The following is a 23,924-nucleotide window of genomic DNA, read 5'->3' as shown; positions in this document are numbered from 1 at the left end:
AGAGCACAGTGCAACTCAGTTAAGGAAAGAAAGGCATCCATGGTGGAGGATGATTGAAGGAAGCTGAGGCCTCACTTTGAGGACACTCACTTCAGTACTCCATCTCAACACCAGCCTTTTACTTTGCCCAGACACACCAAAGGTAGAGATTCCCTATGGTGGAGACCCTCTGATACCCTTAGGGTGAGGGATTGCTTAGTGGACCATGAGACAGGGGGTAACCATGCCAGTGCTGGTTCCTCCTTATATGGCCACTTGGGCAATATAGGCTTACCTGGTCAAGGTCAGCCTTATCTCCCTTCGTTTGGGGGGGGGTTGTGTAGGAAGGTGGATATCTGACTATGGTTACCCCCAAATTTTTGCCTAGTGTCTAGCTGGTTTTTCGACTTAGTTGGCCTGAGATCCTGCCATTCAGGATCTCAGCCTGGCTGTTCTCTCTTTAAAATGGACTCCATGTACCCTAGGTACATACCCAATTGGTTGGATCACCCTGTGAGCCCCTGTACCAGTGTACACTAGGTACCCAGGGCATTGGTGTATCCAAGGCCTGCCAGGGGCTGAAGCATGTATTATGCCACCCCAGGCTTGGCCTAAAAAATTTGACACAACTGGCTGATCACTCAGCTGGGGTAAGTTGGTGTAACCATCTCTTACTTAGGTGTAGTATACCTATACCTAACCTAAAATGGGACACATGTTAACCAATAAGTCACTCCTATGGCAGGCCGTAACAATCCTGAAGGCAGAGTGCTGGGTTCCATATGAGATGGTGCTCTGGCATGAGCTGAGCCTGTCTGCAGTGGTCGGAACAACTTCCTTCTACCGTTTCCAGATATCGTCATACCATATACTCTTAAGTGCATTATGAACCTCGCGGTTAAATGCTATCTTTGGTTTGGCTTTATCAAAACATGTCGAGTAAGGTGTCATACGAATTGGAATACTAACCCCTCGCCAATTCTGGCGACGGGGTTAGCATTCCACCCTTCTAGAGGGACACGACATGTACAGTACCTGAAACCTGGGTAAAATCAGACATAGCCTCAGCTCCACAAAATGGATGCTGCCACCACAGACACAAGTCTGCCCTCCTGCTGCTGGGAGTCCTTCCAGCTTGGGAGACGTGAACAAAGGGTTTCCTGCTAGGGGAGGTGCGAGCACCACCCCAGACAGGATTTTGTGTATTGGTCAGGTAGGGCTTGAAAGAAACCAGACATGCCTGAGGCTCACAAGGAGCCTCGGTGCATATGCCAGTTCAATCCGGTCCTGGGGCACACCAGCCCCGGACCTGGGGCGAGCTGGACAAAGGATTGGGGGTGTAACCACCCCCCTTCCTGGTCCCACCCTTAGGGAGGGACCTAGCAGGTAGTCCGGCCCATAGAATCCGCTTAAAGGTAGGAGCTGTGTCCGAAGACTTCGGACATCCTGGAATCAACTTAGCTACAAGAAGAAGACGGGAACTTCGACGCTCTGCTGCACAGAGGACAGAAGGAAATCTCCCCTGTGGTCAGGGAGTGACCACCTTGCTAACGCAAGCACCATCCAGCGAATCAACGTCTGCTTTGCCGCCGCCTCCCGCCGGAGCCCGAGCCCAGAGACTGACAAGACCTGGACCTCCAGACCTCTCACCGCCCGATCCACAGTCCCTGAAAAGAAGGAACCCGTGGAGGCACCGAGACACGTGGAGCCAGCCATCTTGAAAAGACCACGACAAGCTGCAAGCGCGACAACCGAGGCTCCCTCCAAGTTGTGCTTTGGGTCCTGAGAAGCCCAACACCCGAGCAGCATCTGCACCAAAGGTGAACCCTCCAGCATCTCCACGATCTGCGTGGGGCCCTTCTGCATTTTGCCACTCGACGCGCCTAACCGGTTGCTGGCCCGTTGGCTAGTGGCCATCTTGGCGACGAACTTCAATAAATGCACCGCTGGTCTGGTTGCTCCAGACTGGCCCTTGCTCCCCTCCAAAGGAGCAGTCCCTCTGACCTTGCTGGTCAGAGCCATCAGCCTATTTCGTTGTCCACAACAATTGCTTTTGCCAAGGCTTGTTTGCTTCTATCAAGTCGCCGACACCGCCGACAGCGAGAACCGGCGTGGGACAGCTCGTGACCCGACTCCTGGACGTCGTCGACCTTCAGGGACCACGTGGCTGCAGAGACAAGCTGAACTTTTTCTCCTGTTTGCACCAGACATCGCCTGGTACCCACCTGGTGCCACGCTGGTCACTGGCTAGTGACTGTGAACACTGTCCCCTCTGCTTACAGGTCTTCTACAACTCCGATCCACTCTTGGATCCACCGCATCTCTTCCGGGCCGACCGCCTGCAGCACCTTTGTCTTCAGGCTCCATTGAACATATAGAAGAAACCCGACGCACTTCGAGACCTATGCACCCGCTTCCTGTGGGTGAGGTAAAGCTGGCACTCCGGTGCCCAAGTGTAGAGTATCATCTCTAGTGTCTGTGTTTCCAATCTTGAGTTCATAGTCCATCCGGAAGATCCTCTTTGCAGTAACTTTGTAACTTTTACGCACCCATTGAAAACCTATGGGAGCTCGCGTGTGACTATTTGCTCTGCACACGCAACCCGTGGACCTCCTGGTCACTAACTAAAGTTAGCTCCTTGTAGGCCCAGCGATTCTAGAGGTCCTAGGCCTTTTCCCTTTCCTGTTCGTGGTACTTATAACACTATTTTAGTATATGGTTCGAGTGGCCACCAGGGCCTATCCATATAAAGTGCAACTTCTGTGTATTCTAACGTATTCTTGTTTAACGATTTGTGCTCCTGTGCTCATAAAGAGTCTAGGGGTTACTTTGAGAAATAAATACATATATATTTTGAATATATATCTGTGTGGTGTCCTTTCATTGGTACAAAAGGGGGTTACATTTGGTAAAACAGCCTGCTTAACACGCTTTCACGAGTTTAGCCTCAAAGACTGCTTAGCCTACGCTACCACTAGGGCAGCTAGTCCGAAAAGGTTGACTTACAACCACACCATAAGGGTTGCTTGGCATGGTACAAGGTGGTCACTTTAACTAGTGAACATCATATACCAGGCCAACTTCTCACATTTACAATCTCTGCACTCATCTATTGATTTGGCTAACAATCTGTCTTCAGTCTTTTGTCAAAAGATCGAGGACATCCGAGAAAAAGAAAAAGGTTAAGAGATCAGTCTTGCAAAGACACCAACACTGTAAGAGCTACTTGTTTCCCCCTTACTTGCAGACCTCTGCAACTATTTTTGCTTACGTGCTACAACTGCATGGCAAGATAGGATGCTCTGCCTGCCCATGTCAAATGGTATACTTCTGAGCATTTTCAGAAAGGCCAAGTGTGGGTTAACTAAATTCCTCTGAACTTGAAATGCCTTCCTCATGTCCAAACCAGTTTGGGAGGAATTCATCCACTGCATACAACTACTTAATACCTTTTTATAGCAATGGATAGAGTCAAACCACGCCCGTAACACAGAGGTGTGTCGTAACCCAAGGAAGGGTACTGGAGATTACAGGTAAATAGACAGAGCATTACCTTCTTATCCCCTTTTTGGTCCCAGTCTTTACTTGCAAAGATATACCACTGTAGCATGGTGACTCAAGTGTGAAAGAAAATAGACTTATGAATGCAGTCTACTGCTCATACATCTAATTCAATCATAAAACAACTGGTTTTCCCCAAAATGTATTCAATCCAGATGTGTGACTGGGGTGAGTGTCTGAAAAGTTTCAGCGCTCCGTCCATCATCTCCTTGTGTTTGCTTTCTTTGCCCTAAGTTGGCAGGGTATGCCCAGACGTGGGTCCCTTGCTCACTTTGCAACTGGATTCAAGCTAGCCTAGCTGACGAGGAGTGTTACCCTGAAACCGGTCGCAGTTTGCTTGTTTCCGGTCCAGGAAAGACATGGCTTGGCAGTTCCGTCTGGACTGGTCCTATGAGGCACAGCGTCAAGACTGATTTGCTCTAGCTGTGTCTGAACTGGAGTGGCGAAGTGAGCAAAAGAATGATGATGGATTCAACCCAGATCTGTGACTAGGGGTGAGTGGCTGAAAAGTTTCAATGCTCCGTCCATCATCTGCTTGTGTTTGCTTTCTTCACCCTAAGTTGTCAGAGTATGCCCAGAAGTGGGTCCCTTGCTCACTTTGCCACTGGATTCAAGCTAGCCTGGCTGATGAGGGTTGTTACCCCGAAACCGGCCCCAGGATGCTTGTTTCCGGTTCAGGGAAGACATGGCTAGGCAGTTCAGTCTGGACTTTCCCTATGCGGCACAGGGTCAAGACTGATTTGCATATAGCTGTGTCTGAACTGTTGTGGCAAAGTGAGCTTAAGAGTGATGATGGATTCAAGCCAAATCTGTGACGGGGGGTGAGTGTCTAAAAAGTTTCAGCGCTCCGTCCATCATCTCCTTGTGGTTGCTTTTTCCCCAAAAAATAGTCATCAAACCTGAAGAACTGCTAAAAGAACTATTGTACAAAAGATACTTCCTTAAAGGAAGTAGGTGTTTGCAGATATTGAAACAATGAAGACAAAAATGATGATTCCCAAAACATTATCTGAGTATTACCGTCTCCTCCATTTCTTTGTTATAGTGCTCACATATGCGGTTATACCTACAAGCATGTTCTGACCAAATGCTGACACGTGTAATTTAATAATAAAACCAACTAATTTACACCATTAATACCCCTACTACCTGTAGAGCAAATGTTATAGCAAATGTTAGTCTCAATATTCCAAGTCAAGGTGATAAAAAGCTCTAAATGATGAAGAGGGTATCAGCCATTAACACATCTGGCAGAACCGCTCCACCAGCCTCAGCCCACAAGACAGACCTGCCTCTTCTAGACCTTCAGCAATATATGAGGGCGGTCCCAAATTAATCTTGTTAAATGACCATAAAATCTCCTCCTTGTTTACCTGTTTAGGGTGGAAAAGGTAGAATTCCAAACACAAGTATGTTGACACTGAAATTTATAAACAAGGAATCACATATTGCTTGTTTTACAAAATGTCTGGGTTCCTGCGTGAAGACAAGTCAACAATGCCGGTTAGGCAGCATTTGGGTAGAATAAACAGCATAAGTACCTGCAGTTAATGCCACATTAAGACAACAGTGGGATCGCTTAAACACGGACTCTGGTTTCCTCTCGACGTGGTTGGCTACAGTAATATTCTCTGATATTACCAACAAATTGCCTGAAACATCTGCTAACACACAACTGGAAAGACTTTTACATGGGTAATTTCTCATCAGCTGGCTGACGCTGTGCAGCACTTGCGTGAGGTATGGATGCCCTCTCTGGATCCTTCCACCCTCATAACAACAAATTTTTAATTGTGGAATTTAAATGGCTCTTAGGGACTGCCAGAGATCTGCTTTTAAGGACTGGCGTAGATTTATTGTTAGTCTTCTGAGAGAGGAGAGATAAAGATAAACTAATCCTTTTATTGACCATCTTCGGAGGGGGGTTGTTCCTGTGGTGAGTGAGGAAAACCATTAAAAATAGAGCAATTTGGGGCAACAGAGGAGGTGATATCACCTCAGAAGAAGGGTCTGGAATTAGGAAGGAAATGAAGAGCTAACGTTTTAGGGACTACACACCAAAATCAAAATGCAATTCTATTCAAATGGGATGTAACTTCATGCCTTCTCTTTGTGTATTGGTCCTTAAAGAAAGCCTGTGATAAAAACGTACAACATGAAAGCAATACCACTGGTCTGCAGCTAGTAGAAATTGTGTGTACATTACTTTATCATTTCTACTTTATCAAAATAGTCTATGGCTTAACTTCACATTATAAAAAATCTTGTGGCTTGTCTTGGCAAAGGTGGATTAACTCACCTCAATTCTCTCTGGCAGAGGCCTACTTTTCTTCTTTGATTTCCTTCCTTCAGATGTTAACTCTGCATAGCTTCTAAAAACTTCTTCAAAGGGAGCCTTGGTTTTTGCCTTCCCTTCACTCTCTTCTGCAGAAACAAGTGGTGCAATGATTATTTTCTTCATAATCTTTGACAAAGACTTGTGCAGCCAACTTGATCACATAAAAGCTAGACCCAACACAAAGAAATTTCCCCTGTCCATTAGCTGTCATTTTTCCATTTGTGTAGCAGCTCATCCCCCTACTGCTGTAGGACACTGAACAAGGACTAGATGTCATGGTCTTACAGATGGGGTTCCCGTTGGTCCCAGTTGGCCTCACTACACTCTACCCTTTTACTGTCACTCTACCAAGGACCCGTCAGCCTTACTTTGACTCCTGGCCTCTTTCAACACTTTGCTCCAACTCCTGCCGCCTTTGTTCTTGCAAGTTCCACCCCATCCCCATTTCTTGCACTTCATTTTTTTTCTCCTGTGCACTATCCCAAAGCTTGTGGTCCATGCTCTTAAGGGGACCCTTTCTCATTTTGTTTCCTGCTGTCTTTTCCGCTCTTCCTGGATCTTGCAACCCCTCCTGTCTGAGAGCTCCTCACTTTCCCCTTGTTGTTTCCACTCTTTGCTCTGCATTTGCATTTCTTCCTGCAAGAAGAATTCCCGGAGCAAGACTCACCAGAGAGCTACCACATCAAATCAAGCACAGCTTCTCCACCAATCTTGCAGGGAGCGTTTATGCTTGCCAGGTCAAGTGTACATGCACCATGGACTGCTGTAGTGTAGTTCGTATATCCCTGATAGGCTCTGCACATTGGAATAACATACACTATAGATTTGACATAGGACTAAGGTCAGTATGTCTCTATCGAGCATATTAAACTTAATTACTTGTGTGTGCCAGCTAACTCAGAGGTCACTAGAAACTTCTTGAATATACAAGAAGGGATTAGTCTCTGACAACCGCATAAACATGACAACTTTGAATCCCTTTAGAATCGGAACAGTCTCAGAATCATGGAAACAATAGATAACAGTTTCACTCAGTCAAACATGCATGCTTCGTTTCACAGAGTTGCACAGAAATAGAGAGACGGGAGTTTCAATAAAAGGGTTTACTGAACAGTCTTATTTCTCATGCAAGAGATATGAATTGCTACAATCGTAAGACAGACTGCGAAGTACAATATGCACGAGGTTAGCAGTAAGATAAAATAATACTGCAATAGCATGGTTTGTAGCTATGACATATATTAATCAAAATACATACAAAAATAACATAAGCTAAAATGTGATACTCATCTGATGCTTCTAAATTGTTCTACCCCAGTGTACCTAATCTAAGTGCAGTACAAGGTTTGAAGTAGGTGCCATGTCTAAAGTATAGCTAGCTATATTTTAGTTTAGCCAAGAGTTGCCAAAAGTTTCTCTAAGTTCTAGTCAGCTCCATACCTGAGAATGAGAGAGGTTGGAATCTCTTTTCTGGACTCGAAAATCTAACCCCCCGCAAGGGAAGTCAGAGAGCACTGGAGTTGGATTCTCTGCGAGGAGGATGGCAGTGTCAGGTCAGTGCATCCGGCTGGAACTCGATCTCCTTCTGAACTTGCCGTGGCGAACCGCGTAGTCTGGGTTGGATCGAATCCTCCGAGAACCACAATTTGCCCGGGCAAGTGCTGGTATATTTATACCTTGAAGGTTTCTAGGAATGCCAGTATTGACGTAAAAGTCAGGCAGAGGAACGTCATGAATGAACCCCTAAGGAATAAATGTTCATGCATACTTAATGAGTTCTTGGAGAAATCAATATTCAAGCTGAGGGAAATTCCTAAAGGCTTAAGGGTCTGGTTTTCCAAGAATTTGTTGTGACGTGGATGGACAGATGTAGGTGGCCATGCCTGTATTTGGTTTGTACGGACAATGTCTAAATAAGGGCCGGATTTCAATGTCCAAATAAGGGCAATGTGAATTGTACCTATATAAGGGCATAAATCGGGAAACCTATATACAGAATCTAAATCTGCACACAACACTGCCAACGATGCTGATGAGGATAGAAGAAAGAGCAGGCGGGACTCGCTCAGAGGGCCATAATAATACACCGAACCCAGTACAGCAGCACAACCGACTGATCAATGCACCTGCAGACCTGAACAAGAATCCCTCGTCACCACAGAAAGTTAGGTACTGTGACATTGCAAACCTCAGAAATTAGGGAAGAGTGTGGTTCTTTTTAGGGCACTGAACAGCTAGCTTAGGACTATACTGACCCGCAAAATGTTTCCCTATAGCCCACTAAAAACTCCTCCCACAGGGCCAAGGGCCAATGTACTTCACCATGAAAGACTGTACCCCAAATTAACATGGGCACTGGCTCCTTTTAGTAGCCTAAGAAATGCCCTCTGTCAACTATGCACTGTGGTTAAATTGTGTGTAGGGTAGCAATAAGATACTTTTTCTTTTTATAAACTAAAGTACTGGCTGAACAGTAATTTATAGATTTTTATTTGATTCGTGTTGCATTCTGATGCTCTTACCCCGCACCACGTATCTAAGAAAGCCTTGGACTGCATTACCTTCCTACTCTGAAGGTCAGGTGCTAAAAGGGTGTACTTGGTTCTCAGTTTTTAAGGCAACAGTACGGTTAAAATAAAAAGGTCACCATTGGTAAAAGGCTCAGATTGTTGTAATCTGAGCCCAGCCCCCCCTGCCCTGATTATCTGAGCCCAGTACCCCCTTACCCCCACCCCCTCATTGTCCTGGAACTCTTGAATATATGTGCACAATATGCTTCAAGAATAAATAAGTTTTAAACAGCCAACATCCTGAATAAATGATCACTGCTTTTAATAAATGATACACTATTACCCCAGATGACAAAATGTTCATTTGGGTTTAACAGCTGTAGTGGGTTAATTGGCATTCAATGGAAAATAAGTTACTTTAATACAGTACAATGACACTTTCCAAGTTCATTTATCAGCACCCTTTACTCCATAAAGGGTGGAAAGACACCTGTTGGTCTTCATATCAGCAGATAGAACTACAGCATTGGTTTAATATGAATTCCACATGAAATAATAAAACAACAGTCAACCTCACTGCAACCAGTTTTGAGGATTGGTGAAGTACCTCATGTTATGGGAGAAAGAGAGGACCTTAATGGATTGTGAGTGGCAGACCTTCCCCAAACGAGGGCTAAAGTAAAACAAAAGGCCTGTCACACAAACTACTGATTTAGCCAAGAAAAACATATTTTTCCCATACCCTGCTTTGAGAGGACAGCAGCCACCTTCTACTTTGAATTAGAGTACAATTTGGGGACACCCCTGTTCAGTACAGACTTGTGCTCTGCTTACAAATGCTCCCAAATGTTAAATTAAACAAACACTGAGCCTAACAGATTGTCAAGTTCTCTAGGGACAAAAAGTTAGAAAATGTCAACCAGGGGCATGACAGGCCAGCTTTCAATTCAATAATACCTAAAAAATAAAATAGTAGAAATACAATTTCATGTTAAGTAACAATTCTTCTGGAATAAAAGGAAATGTCTTACCTGTTGGCATCTTGAATTCTGATAGATGAGTGGTTGTAAGGATTACATTGCTCGTCCACGTTCAGCGAACCATCTGCAGAATTAAACAGGATAATTAATTAAAAGAAGGATAAGGCCTAAATAATTCTGTCTTTTGACTTACTAAAAGGTTAGGGTACTTTGGCATCCAGTGATCCCATAGGCTTTCTTGCGTCAACAACTGGTAGGTTCTGTATATTATAGCACTGTAATGTTTAGAGCCACACGAAAACAATGCAGAGGCTCAAAGCCAGTAATTGCTGGTATAGGCCTTCTACCCCAACATTCAAATGCTTTTCTTTCTTTTTCCCCCCTTTTTAATGTAAAACATTCCAGTGGGTGGAATACTCTAACACAGTGTTTCCCAAACTATGGGTCGTGAAAATCCAAGTAATAAATGAAGTTGCCTTTAAATTCTGTATTTGTTTTGTCACATTTGCAGTGCTTTAAAGGCAGAGGTCAAATGGGCTGGCGTATACAAACTCCTCTCACTTTGCAGTCAGAGAAAGAAAAGTAACGTTAATTGTGCAACAGTCTTGCTGAGGTAATAGGGTGTGAACTGAAAAGCTGTAGGATGTCATTTTTGTAACAGACAACAAAATGTAGATACCTATCAATAAATGGTACACATTCATCAGTTAGGAAAGCAAGCAAAAATAAATTACTTTTTGGGGGTCTTTCTGAACTGTGATGAAAACAAAGATTTTAAAAGGGTCAAAACAAATCAAGACACTTTACTTGGTGATGCACAAATAATAAGATATTGACTGAAACCCTTTTTCCACACATTATCATTCGTGAAACAATTCCGATTTCGGTAAAACTGTATGTCTGTGCAAATTTAGTGACAATTTCAATGGAATATGTGCTGTCTGTAAATGACAATGTGCTATCACATAATGCTTTTGTTACAGTACAAATCATCTCCTGTAATATGTCCATTAAAGCTAGGTGAGTCGCAAAAGTTTAATGTTCTAAACAATGAGACGTTCTAAAAAGTTTGAGAAGCACTGCCTCACAGCCCTTCTGCCTCAAACCCTTCTTCCTTCTGCTCATGGGTTGTTAAAGGCCCTCGTTCTCACTGGAAGAGAGCTTTTAACAACCAGTATAGTCCTCGGCAGTGGGCTAAAAGTCTTTATAAGAACATTAGAATGGGAGCTCCACTGACGACAATAGAGTGGCAAAGGGACAAGAATGGCTGGTACAGACCTTCTGCTCTTACATTCCAATGACTATCTTTGTGTTTCGACCTGTTCAGTTTAGAGCAGGCTTTTCCAACGAGTAGCTCTTGAGCTACTGGTAACTCGCCCGAAACCTGGTAGTAGCTTTTCGGTGTGCAGGCCAGCATCCCAAATTAGAACTTCTTGCTTGCCTGAATTTATATCTGTATATAAAAATGGAAACATAGGTGTGGTTGAGGTGAAAAAAAGTATGTATTTTTAGAACTCATGCACTTAAATTTGGAGAAAAAAATGGTTGAATTTCCAAAATATATTTATAGCTAATAAATCGGTGCTAAATCATGATTCGTTGGAGAAGCCTATTATTAGTATTACTATTATCTTGATGGCAAGGTCATTGCATTTATGGCTGTTATGTATTACCCATAAACAGGCATTCCAAATTGAATTCTTTTTTTTTTTACATGATTTCTGGCAACCCTGCCTGATTCAATGATGTGATCACTGCAGGTAATCTTGCATAAAGTGGCTGGGCATTATTGTAATCTTGACTGATGAAGTCACTATTTCAAAACGAATATTAGTAACACGATATAAATGTAATTGAACATAAGCAGCTCGTATTACTGAAAGGGTTTGAGACCTCTGGTTTAGAGCAACCTGCCCTAGGTGGAATGCTCTAATAACTTTATAGTCTCTCTGCCTCAGGCTATACTGAAAGGTAAAGTCTCTCTGGCTTGTTGTAGGCCCGATTATCAGGTGAGGTCCTATAACACGGGTAAAGGGCCTTTTACAGGTGGCATAATCCCAAGGCAGTAGGCTATAATGCTAACATACCCTTATGTTACTATTGAACATGTGTAGTGGGCAAGAGAAAGAAAGTGACATTGAGCTTACATGTTAGTTAATGGTTGGCCAAATAATGAGGCATTAAACAAAACCTGGTCTGAGGGAGGGGGAGGGACTTAATATTTTTCATGGTGGTTGGAGGTAGGTTTTAGTTGGGGAGATTTTTGGTTTATTTGACGCACAGCTCTGGAACGACTTATATATCCTTGTACTATGCACTGTGTAATTGGTGGGGGGTTGTTGATTGCTCCTCAGGGATTATGCTGATAAATATTGTGTGCGGATATGTGGATGTTTGTATAAAAACTCAATAAAGTGCGTTTAAAAAAAAAATTAAACAAAACCTGGTATTGGCTGTGCATGGAAATTATGAGACAGGAGGGACATACTGTTGTAGGAGGTGAACCCCAATAATCATCTGAACTCTAATATTTTGAACATCCTCCAATTTTTTTGTAAATGCGGTACAAAGAAACATTGCATACAACTCTATGAAGGCTCAATACAGAAATACAGAGTTATAAAACTTAGCCTAACTAAATAAGTCTAGCAAATCCGAGGTCAGACTCGTAAAGAGTACTGACATATTCCCATAAGAAAATCTAAGTGAAATGGACATAAAAAATGAAAAATCTCCCAGCGACAGCAACCCTAGAAATGAATGTGAAAAACTAACCCACAGCATACAAGCCTAGGAATTGTTATACACATATCACCCCCTCTATTAATAGATTCTGCAAATTCAGCATAATATGATCATGGTTAGGGTAGCATTGGCCAATGAGATTTCAAATCCATCCCGGCCTAAAAACACCTGGGTCCGATCATGGGGTCGTGTCAACCTGGAGAATCTCTCTTCCCTTCTTACCTCATCCCTCCCCCCCCTTCAGGGTCTTCCCACACTTTCCCAGGTCGATGCCATAGATCAGTGGCTCTCCCACGGACGCGACGCTTTTGCCCCGCTCAAGCGCATTACCTCCAAACGCGACAAGGACGCTAATCGGTGGTTCACCGAAGAGCTTAAGACCACCAAATTAACAGTACGCCGCGCGGAGCGGGCATGGAGAAGAAATTACTGCCCCACTCTAAAACTGGATTATACTAACATCCTAAGCCAGTATAAAAAAGACATCTTGGAGGCAAAAACATCTTACTTCTCCTCCAAAATTTTAGCCGCGGAAAACCAGTCCAAGGAGATATTCACCATCATCCACAACCTAGCGTTCTCGGACAGAACTACTCTTAAGCCAGCCCCGTCCGAAGAACTCTGTTCTTCTCTCAACAACTATTTCATTCACAAAATCATCACCATCAAGGCTAATATCCCGCCACCCTCCCCCTCTTTTGTCGACCCCCAATGTCCCCCCCCCAAGGGCGTGCTTACCTCACTTCCCCCTATCACTCGGGAGAGCCTGATCACCTTGGTTCCCCTGGTCAAATCCGGCTCTCCTCTAGACCCCTGTCCCGCTCACATTCTCCGCCATATCTTTGTTTCCTGCCCTGACCCTCCCCTTCACCTTCTTAACAGCTCTCTTGCCCAAGGCATCGTTCCTAAACCCTTGAAATCGGCGGTAATTGTGCCCATCCTAAAAAAACCCGGGGCAGACCCTTCTGTCCCCGCCAATTTCCGTCCTATTTCCCTCCTACCATTCCTAGCCAAGGTGCTCGAGCGCCACGTCACCTGTGCTCTGAGCTCTTTTGTGGAGAATCATGGTGCTCTTGCCCCCCGTCAAGCCGGTTTCCGCCCTGCACACTCTACGGAGTCCGTTGTCCTGTCGGTCTTGGACACCCTCAGGGAGGGCATGGACACTAATCAGCACCAGGCCCTTGTACTCCTCGATCTCTCAGCCGCCTTCGATACGGTGGATCACACCATCCTCCTCTCCCGTATCAGAGCGGCGGGGATCGGGGGGACTGCCCTGGTCTGGTTGTCCTCCTTCCTGAGTGACCGCACCCAGGCTGTTCGCCTGGGTGACTTCACGGCGGACGTCCGGAAAGTTCAGTGCGGGGTTCCCCAGGGTTCCTCTCTTTCTCCCCTCTTGTTTAATCTGTATATTGCTCCCCTAATCTTCTCGCTTCAACAGATGGAGGTCGGCGTATTTAATTATGCGGACGACCTCCAGCTTGTCTTCAATCTATCTTCTCCTTCCTCTGTTCTAAACTTTCAATCTGTTATGCTTCACATCAGGGACTGGATGAACCACAATCACCTTAAACTCAACCCCGACAAAACCGAGTTGGTGTTGACGGGTGGTTCATCCAGCCCCTGGTCCCCTCTTTTCTGGCCCCCTTCTCTTGGCCCCCCTCCTACCCCCGCTTCCTCAGTCAAAACACTTGGTATAAAACTTAATTCTCAACTCACTCTTCACTCCCAGGTTAGCTCTGTGGTGTCTTCTTCTTTTCTTTCACTGCGCACTATACGCAGGGTGTCCCGTTTCTTCACTTTCTCTGCTCTAAAGCTCATCATCTTGGCCATGGTGGTATCCCGCCTGGATTATGGCAACGCCCTGTATGCCGGCATCCCCGCCTACAGTTTGCGTCGCCTACAACAGATCCAAAACCAGGCGGCCCGCCTGGTTTTCAAACTCCCCAAATTTCACCACTCTACCCCGCTCCTAAAATCACTTCACTGGCTCCCTGTGCGAGCCAGAATTCAATTCAAGCTTGCTTCCATCACTTTCCGGGCCCGACACGGACTCGCACCTGCGTTCATCTCCTCCGAGATTGTTTCCTATGTTCCCACCAGGGAACTTCGTTCATCCTCCCAGTCCCTCCTCACCATCCCACGCTTCCGGAGAAAGAAGTGGGGAGGCTCCAAATTTGCTACTCTCGCCCCTACCCTCTGGAACTCCCTTCCCCTTGAACTCCGTACCATTTCTCTCTACCCACAATTCCGTAACCAACTTAAAACCTACCTGTTCACAAAATATTTCGAATAATAACTTTCCTGTCCCCCCAGCTTTTTAATTTAGGATCCGGTTAGTAACAGCGCCAAGAAACCGCAGGTATACGTGCGCTTTATAAGAAATTTTAAATTCAAATTCAAATTCAAATCTTTAGCACTAACACATTTCTTAAGGTAATGGATATCTTCCACCTAGTCTTTCAGGAACTGCACTCCTTAGATGATCCACACAAAATGAAACATTTCTCAAACTATGGCTTATAGAATTGGCACTCCTTCAGCGGAATTCCCAGTGGAATTCCTTGAATATGATACTTAGGGTACATGATGGAAGCTTCATTCACAGTGCACTATTCTAACACAATGGTTAATTTATTCCTTGATATCATTACTTAATGCTCCTCGGAAAGAGGAGGAAAGGTGGCTTGCAGCAGGACACTGATTGGGAGGGGGAACGAGGAGGAGCCAGATGAGCAGAACACTAGAACTTGCATCCTTATTAAAATAAATGTCATCTACAGAAAATGTGGCATAACTACTTTACAGTATTAATTACATTTCTAAATGATTGGGCAAACTTGTATAAAGTGCAACATTATTATTTCATCAAAGACAACTCTATACACCATTAAAATCAGCAATTTTGTTTTAAAAAATGTTCATCCGACATTGCACATTTTAAAACAACTACTACACCGTACTGTCAAAATACTAGGTTTATTTTGCATTCTTCAAGAGCAAAAGACCACGAATAACACAATTAAGCCATTTTAAGTAGGTTTAGGAAGATTACGTTTTTATACCACTAGTAACACAAGAAAGCTATTTTATGTAGATTAAGGAAGATTATGTTTCTATCTCAATCTAATTAACCCACAAATTTGCAAAGAACTAAGACAATTAAAAACTGTACAAAAAAGAAATAAACTCTTAAGACGCTTAACAAGCTTACAGCCCAACTCCAGTGAGATCGATATAGATATACATATATGCCACAGAAATCGTCTCACAGCTTACAAAAAATCCTCGTACAAGAGACGAACACGGACTCATCGATAAGTGCAAATTTTCTTTTATTCAGTCCAACATAAACGCACCCCCGTCTCCTTCCCAAAGGTAACCATATTTTCTTTTGAGGAAGCGGAAAGAAGGTGGCAGCACAGTAATGAAACCCAAACGGGTAATTAGTCCTTTTTATTTCCACAAAAGTGCAGATTATGTCTGACTCGCTTCGGCATCTGGCCACTTCAACCTTCTGTTGCATAGTGCAGAATCGGTGCTGTGGGAAAGTCGGCATATTTTGGCTACTGAGCCCGAGGAATCAGACCGTGACATAATAATGAGCCTTTACTATACTATACTATTCCTCCTGGGCAGTACTTACAATATGTCTTCGTTAGAGGATTTGTGCAAAATGTTATCAGCCATGCAAAAAGACATGTTGGAAAGAAGGCAGGAACAGCAGCCTTGGCTAATCAGGTGGCTCATCTGCAGACTCAATTAACAAGAGCACAACCACAAACTACACCACTATTAGCTCCTCCATCCGCAAGTAGTTCTCCCACTCCAGCGGTAATGGTTACGATGCCAACCCCGGTCCCTTTAGCTGCACCAGAGCGTTTTTCAAGAGATCCGTCTAAGGTTCAGAGATTTCTCATGCAGCTACAATTGCATTTTATGGTATGCCCCACTGCATTTCCAGATGCTCAATCTCGAATTGCATTTTTGATTTAATACCTAAGTGGAGATGCTGCTATGTGGGCAGTTCCTTTGATAAATTCGGACAGTAGATTGTTATAGAACTGATGGCAATTCAAAGTGGAATTTCAGGAAATATTTCGGTCAGCGCATCATCACGGGCTCTGTGGATCGTGAGTTATTAGAACTAAGCCTGGGCAAAGTACTACGCTACGCTCACGTAGTTTGTGAAGTTTGCGCTACTTCGCACTACGCGAATTGCACGTAGCACAGTGCGAACACGCGTAGCGTTGCGTAGTGCAGAGGTCATTTTTTGCTTGCTCGCGGTCCTCAATGTCAAGTTGCCGACCGCGACTGATATCTGAACCGCATTGGCACGAAGAAAAACGGGCCGCATAATATTATCAAGGACTAAAAGAAAAGCTCAAAGATCTGTTAGCGCAAATTGATCCTCAAACAGAGACGTGAAGACCTCATAGCTCTTACACTACGATTAGATCACAGACCGAAAAAGTGATAGAAAGAAGTGGGAACTCTGAGCCTTTACTCCTTCAAAGGAGACATCTATGTAGTTACTAGTGGACACTAGTGAACCAATGGATATTGGTGGCATTCGTAGACCACTTACACAAGAAGAAAATGATCAACAGAGAAAAAATGGTCAATGTCTGTATTGTAGCAAAAATGGTCATTTCGTACGAGAATGCCCAACTCGACTTAAGCCTCTAACCTCAAAGTCACCACCCAGTTCTTCTTTACAGGGAAACTAAAGAGCTCAAGAGGTAATCAGGAGAACGTTTTGAGCCAACAACAAGTGGCTCCTGATCAGTCCATTGCTAACACGCAACAGATTTCATCACCACATTTGACTCTTCCTGCTACCATTGTTGTGGATGATATGTCTCTTGATGCAGTAGTCCTGATAGATTCTGGGGCAACTGGAAATTTCATTGATGCTAACAGTATACTAGTTTAAACATCCCCATCATAGTAAAAAGTATCCAAGAAGCTGTACGAGCAGTTGACGGAACAATGTTGGACTCCAGACCAATTACACACCATACAGTGCCAGTTGAGTTAACGTCGCATCAAGAATCAGGAACACACCAGGAAATTATTAAATTTGACATCATCGATGCTCCACAATTTGGTATTCTTTTGGGATTGCCCTGCCTAATGGAACATAACTCTTGAATTGATTGGGCTAAAAAAAGCATCCATATTGAATAAGAATGGTGTACTCAAGTCTGTTAGACGAAAGCCCATGTACACTCTAGCAAAACACTGGGCATAATAACACACCTACTTCCACCAGTAACAAGTCACATAATCGAAACTGCTGCAGAACAAGACACTGTGCTACCGCAACAATATGAATAATTTTGTGACATCTTAAATACCACTTTGGCAGAGACCCTACCTCCACACAGAGTTTACGACTGTCAAATAGATCTCATACCTGGAGACAAAATCCCATGCAGTCGAATCTATGCCTTAACGGTACAAGAAAATCAACACTTCTGAACCTACTTAGATCAATATTTAAAAAACGGGTTCATTCAGCCATCCAAGTCCCCTGCGGCGTCACCGTTGTTTTTTATACTGAAAAGTAATAGTCAATTACGACTGTGTATCGATTACCGAGCTAAATCGATATCCTTTCCCTCTCATCACAGTTTTACTTGATCAAGTACGAAGTGCAAAAATGTATACCAAATTAGACCTCAAAGGCGCTTACCATCTCATATGCATACGTGCAGATGAAGAGTGGAAAACTGCATTTCGCATGAGATATGGATTGTTTGAATATACCGTTATGCCCTTTGGGCTTTGCAATGCCCCTACCGAATTTCAGTTTTTTGTAAATTATGTCCTTCAAGAATATTTCGACAAATTCGTCATAGTCTATATCGATTATATCTTAATATTTTCTACCACCATGGAGGAACACATCCAACATGTCAAAACAATATTAACAGCTTAGCGCAACAATGGTCTATATTGTAAATTATCTAAATGTACTTTTCATACCACAGAAGTGGAATTTTTAGGATTCATTACCACGGCTGAACGCAAAATCCAGACCATCAGAGTGGCCTAGACCACAAAATGTAAAAGATATTCAGTGATTTCTGGGTTTTGCTAATTTTACAGAAGATTTATAGACCATTTCGCAGCTATAGTTATTCTACTAACAACTTTGCTCCATAAAAGGAGTTTCCTTTCAATGGACTCAAGAAGCTGAAACTGCTTTTCAGTTGTTGAAAACAGCTTTCACAACTGCTCCTATATTGAGACACCCAAACACAGAACAACCATTTATTTTAGAAGCAGATGCTTCCAATACCACTATCGGGGCTATCGTCTCTCAAAAAGACAGTAGTACTAATCAATTGCATCCTGTAGCATTCCTTTTGAAAACCTTATTGCCAGCCAAGCGCAACTATACAATTGCAGAAAAAGAACTGTTAGCAATTTGTCCGGCCTTTAAAGAATGGCGATATTACTTATTAGGAGCCAAACACACAGTAGTGGTTTACACGGATCATAGAAATGTACAGGTCTTGCGTTGTGCTAAAGCTTTAAAACCAAGACAGTTATGCTGGACACTGTGTTTTGCAGAATTTACTTTTTGAATAACATTCCAACCAGGTAATAATAATAATAAAGCAGATGCCCACTGAACCTCCTTCTACGGTTCCACAAGAACAAATCATAGGAACTGTTAGGGTGTTAGCCACTGACTCTTCCATCAAATACAAGAGTCCATGCCTATAGTGCAAATAATACAATGGTCGTAATCTAGAGCAAAACCGCCAAATAATAAATATCTTACCATTTCATGGAACATGTCTAGATATTCCCACAAGAAATCTTCAAAAACATGTATTACAACTGTTTAATGATCATCCATTGGCTGGTCATCCTGGACATACCAAAACTGAAGAATTAGTTAGCCGTAATTTCTGGTGGCCCACGTGAAAATGAGATGTAAAAGCATATGTACAACAATGGGAAGTTTGTAGAAGGACCAAGTCTGATAAATCTAGAAAAGCTGGGTTATTGTATCCATTTCGCACACCACAGAGGGTATGGGAAGATATATCAATGGATTTTATAACAGCGTTACCAAAAGAGCAAGGAAAAACACAATCAGGGTGGTGGTTGACCGTCTCTACAAAATGGCTCATTTCATTGCTTGTGTAGTCGTCCCGACTGCTGCAGAGGTGGTTAACCTGTTGTTAACTCAAGTCGTACGACTACATGGTTTACGAAAAACCATTATCCCAGATTGAGACCTGCAATTCACATCCAGATTTTGGAAGGCTTGGTGTGCTGCTCTTAATATTAAAGGTCATAAATCAACAAGTTTATCAGCCAGAGACTGACGGTCAAACTGAACGGGTGAATCAAGTACTAAAATAATATCTCCAAAGTTATTTAGCAGCTACACAGAGTTCATGGCTGGAATTACTTTGGGAAGCAGAATTTGCGTATAACAATTTACAACATTCTGCAACACAATTATCCCCATTTTATGCTAATTATGGACAAAATCCACACTTTTTACCACTACTTCATCTCTTACCAAGTACTCAAGCATCTAGTGTGACACACAAATTAACTAAGCTATACGCCATGGCCCTGCGTCTTCGTAGAAATGTTCTGAAAGCCTTATATAAAGATTTGCTGACCGTAAACGAAAAGCAGGGCCATTATATCTACCAGGAGATCCAGTTTAGTTGCCCACAAAAAATCTTCGGTTTAAACATCATCAAGGGTTCCAACCAAGGTACGTAGGACCCTTTCTCAGTGCAAAAAATTATTAATCCTGTTGCATTTAAATTGGAGTTACCTTCAACAATGAAAGTGCATCCAGTCTTTCATACTTCCTTGTTAAAACCTGCTGGTGCTCACGTTTGGTCTCGGCTACCACCTCCTCTTTTAATTAATGACAAGTTAAAATTTGAGGTACAAGCCATTAAAGGTGTGAAACGACGTAAAGGAATACTCTGGTATTTGGTTTCCTGGAAAGGTTTCGGACCTGAAGAAGACTCCACACCAGCTCACCCCTTCCATGCTACACATCCTATATCTCCTTAAGATACTGCAAGATGGCCTTTGGGGAGAGTACTGTCATGGTCCCTCCCATGGGTAACATGGGTAATGCTGCAGAAAACTCATGTGTTATACCTGCTTTGTATTATGTGTACACATGGTCCATTTAGGAATTATGGCAGAGAATATATACCTTGGAACATTCATGAGTAGGTAAATGGCCATCTTGCACTAACATTGTTATGTTCTGTATTGTTTGTTTATGCCTTTTCTTTTCTTTAATGTTTTGTATTATGGTGTATTGGAACAAGTCAAGTAAGACGCTCCATGGAACGTCAAAGAACATGAAAGAATCACAGCAGCCATCTTGGGTGTGGCTGACACTATAAATAACTGTGACGTCTCCGAGCCGGTGCTCCATATTGAAGATCTTGTCTTGTGTGTGGTGCGGTTCCGAGACCCTCCTTGTCTTCTTGATGTGTGTGCATTCTTTGGCAGCAGCTCTAGAATTCTCATCCTCGAGCTTCTCTCCGAGTCCTGGATCACAGAGACAGGTAGGGGGCGTCTCTGTTGCATTTTTTGGGTTTTACAGAAGGGGGAGGGGATGCGGCACACCCCCTGAGCCATTTTCAGGCCCCGGAGGCCCCGGTCTATATGCTGGATTAAGCAACAAGGGTCACAGCTGGTGGGCACGTAGTGTGTACCTGTGGACGGACTGGCACACTCACCAGTGAAGAAAGCAAAAGATCAGGCACTGTTCTATAATCCAGAAGGGCGACGGAAGCAATAATTTTAACCCAGACAAAACAAATCAAGGTCTTTACTGGCAGATGCACAACAGACAAACATTCACTGGAACCAGATTTGACACAATTAATTATTTGTCATAGTTTTATCACATAACTGTATGGTCACTCAGCAGAAAATGTGCACTCTGTAAACCAGTGTGTGTTACAGATAGCTTCAGCTAAGCTAAATTTTGCTCGTTTTATATACTGGCAGAGGCACAACAGACAAACATTCACTGGAACCAGATTTGACACTATTAAGTTGTTCGCCATAGCTTTATCAATATAACTGTCTGTGCATGTCTGGTCATTTCAGCTGAAAATGTGCACTTCATAAACCAGTACGTGTTACAGGTTGCTTCAGCTATGCTAAATTTTGCATGCTTTATCGCCATTGCAGCCAGGCAGGTTGCATAAGTTTGTTACCTAACATGTGTGCTATGGTTCCAAGTTGGGAAACACTGGGTTAGAGCACATAAAGGTTACAATTATTAAAACGCATTGTCATCCCCATTATCCAAGAAAGGGCAGGTATCTGTACATTTGTTCTCCTCCTCTCCCACCATACCAGTCAGCTGCCATTAAGCCAGGTGGGTTGCGTTAGTTTGTCATACCAGAAAGTGAACCGTGGCTCCAATAGCGTCAGGAAATATGGGTTTGGAGCACAAATGCTGACAATTCCAGGGCACATATTGCATTCCATTTACGAAGGTGCAGGTAATATGCTCATATATTTTACTCCATGTCCTCACAATCCAAAAGCATTGTCATCTTTTCCGGCACTCTGGTATATCTGCAGCAAAAGCTGGCTATGGGCCATATATGCTTGGGTGGGGACACCAGCATGGCGACACAGCATCTGAAGAGTGCAGTCAGACTGATGGCTTTTGCAGGCAAGGAAGACATGTGATGTAGCAGAATATTTGGAGTGCCCTTATTTCACTTACTGATGAAGCAGATGGGTATCAGTTTGAACCCTCAAATTTGGGACTCGCCAAGTAGGGCAGGAAGACAAGGGCTTAGCCAACCCCGAAATGGAATTGTACATACTTGCACACAGTGCACAAGGGATTATATCACCCACAACTGTGGTTACGAAGAGAGCAGTAGTTTGAAATTCCACATGGGTTAATATTTCTTTCCAGCGCTGTACTCCCATACAGCTGGAGGTCAGCAGGTATAGATAAGGATATTGTGTTGGCCACACACAATAACTTGTTAACAAACATACTGATGGCCTGGAGGTTAACTCCACTATGCTTACCAGTGAATCCTGAAATCAGGGCCTGGGCGGTGAGGGGTAAATACAGGGCTCAGCCAACCCCTAATCAGAAGGCCCATATTTGCATTAGACATGGACTGATACATGCCAATGCACTGGGGTATTGGGAGGAGGACAGGGTTCACCTGTAATAGGTCAGCATGGACTTGTTCTTGTTGGACATGGGCAAAGCTCTGGTAACAGCGGGGTTGTAAGTGAAGAAAGTTGCCTGACTTGGTGGGGGGGCCAGGATGTGACGGCTGCCACATCCAGGACAGTGGCAGAGTTACAGGGTGATCCGGAGGCTGAATGGTATACATAAAGGTACCCTCTTAAGGAGCACAATAGGGGTGTCTATGCCAAACCCCAGGAGTCTTTACGGCAGGACCCTGGAGGAAAATGGCGGCGCCCCACTAGTCCTTCGGGTGGTTTTAAGCCTGAGCAACCGAGAGCTTGCCACAACACACTCCGCCTCTAAAAAGGCGGGAGTAAAGGGATGGACTGGTTGTCCACGGTATTTAAGGGGGATAGTCCCCACTAAATGGTAGCACTGATTGGGTTGACCACGGTGCAGTTGGCTCATCAGGCGGGAAGGGCAGCTTAGGTTAGTCACCGCTGCCTGCCCTTGGATCGCCCGTAAGTTGACCCACCATGTTGGTATATTTCATGTATGAAATAAACCTGCAGCAAAATGTTTTACAACAAACATGTCTTGTGTGTTTATTTTATTGCTGTGCAAGCTATGTGCTTTATGCAGGGTGAGGTTGCCTATATTGGCACTAATGATCCTTACATCAGTATGGCGAGGAAGGACGACAGCACTGCTGTCTCAGACATGCTGAATCTGGACGATCTTCTACACCCACGCATCTCAGAAAAGGTTCCTGGAGAGAAGATGGCCTTTCGAGATCAAAGTGAGGAATTGGATAAAGGCAGAATGTCCTCTTCCATCCCCGGACGGTAAGGTGGCTCTCACCCAAGAGAATGATGCCAAGATGGCCACCATCTCTCCATTACATAGCTAGGAAGTTTACATTCATATATGTTTGCTAGTATTATGCTTGGAAATTTACAAATGTTGCAGGTTTACGGGCATATTTCTTTGCAGGTTTCCAGGCATATTTCTTTAAACGTTTGTGAATTCCTGAAATTAGTGCATTTCTGCTGATGTGCAGCACGTTTGTGACTTTCTTTTATGAATGGGGCCCTTTCTTATTTTATGAACATGGTGTCCATTAGCATTTAAAACTGCTTCACTGTTATTATTTTTAATGTTTTGGCATGCATCAAACATGTTCTATTAAATTATACCTTTGAGAATGGTATTTAAAATAGTCTTTTAAAAAAGCCAGATAGTTTAGCAACGCTGCAACCGTTCTGTGTGTTTTTAAAAGTTGAAACTAATTTTGGGTAGGTTTTGTTTTGAAAGGAATTTGCACAATACCTTAGCAAAAAGGCCTGCTACATTCCTTTTTTTTTACTTTAAAAATAGTTTTCGGGTACAATCAATTGCCAGTCTTGCTTCCATTTTACTACATGTATTTGCATGCAACAAATAAGCACAGTGGGAGCATTATGAATAGGCACAAATTGTTAAAACATATGCACATTTTTACCTTGGAAGGACAGCCAGTAATGTAAGTTGAATTAACAGCTCACAGTATTTTCTTACAGTGCTTACCCCTACAGTAAATGCTTTTCATTAGTGAACTACCCGAATCATTTTGAACATTTTACACACATGAA

The 23,924-nt window shown here is 43.4% G+C and overlaps 1 protein-coding gene across 2 annotated transcripts in view; it reads right to left on the bottom strand.

The window, feature by feature from the left end:
* AHI1 (Abelson helper integration site 1) overlaps positions 1–23,924 on the bottom strand; it is a 971,238-nt gene that overhangs the window by 916,120 nt on the left and 31,194 nt on the right. The window contains exons 2-4 of one of the 2 annotated variants that reach the window (XM_085611600.1): positions 9,420–9,492; positions 7,319–7,621; positions 5,840–5,964 (exon numbers count right to left, since the gene is read on the bottom strand). Coding sequence is in view for 1 of the 2 variants with exons in the window: in XM_085611599.1 (XP_085467725.1) it covers positions 5,840–5,964; positions 9,420–9,429 (135 nt within the window). In the remaining variant the exon portion in view is untranslated. The remainder of the gene's footprint in view (positions 1–5,839; positions 5,965–7,318; positions 7,622–9,419; positions 9,493–23,924) is intronic. The other variant, XM_085611599.1, reaches the window with a different exon arrangement.

The sequence above is a fragment of the Triturus cristatus genome, chromosome 6 (assembly GCF_964204655.1).
Source record: "Triturus cristatus chromosome 6, aTriCri1.1, whole genome shotgun sequence".
Lineage (NCBI taxonomy): Eukaryota > Metazoa > Chordata > Amphibia > Caudata > Salamandridae > Triturus > Triturus cristatus.
The sequence above is the reverse complement of the archived record's forward strand: the minus strand, read 5'-3'. Positions and strand labels throughout refer to the sequence as shown.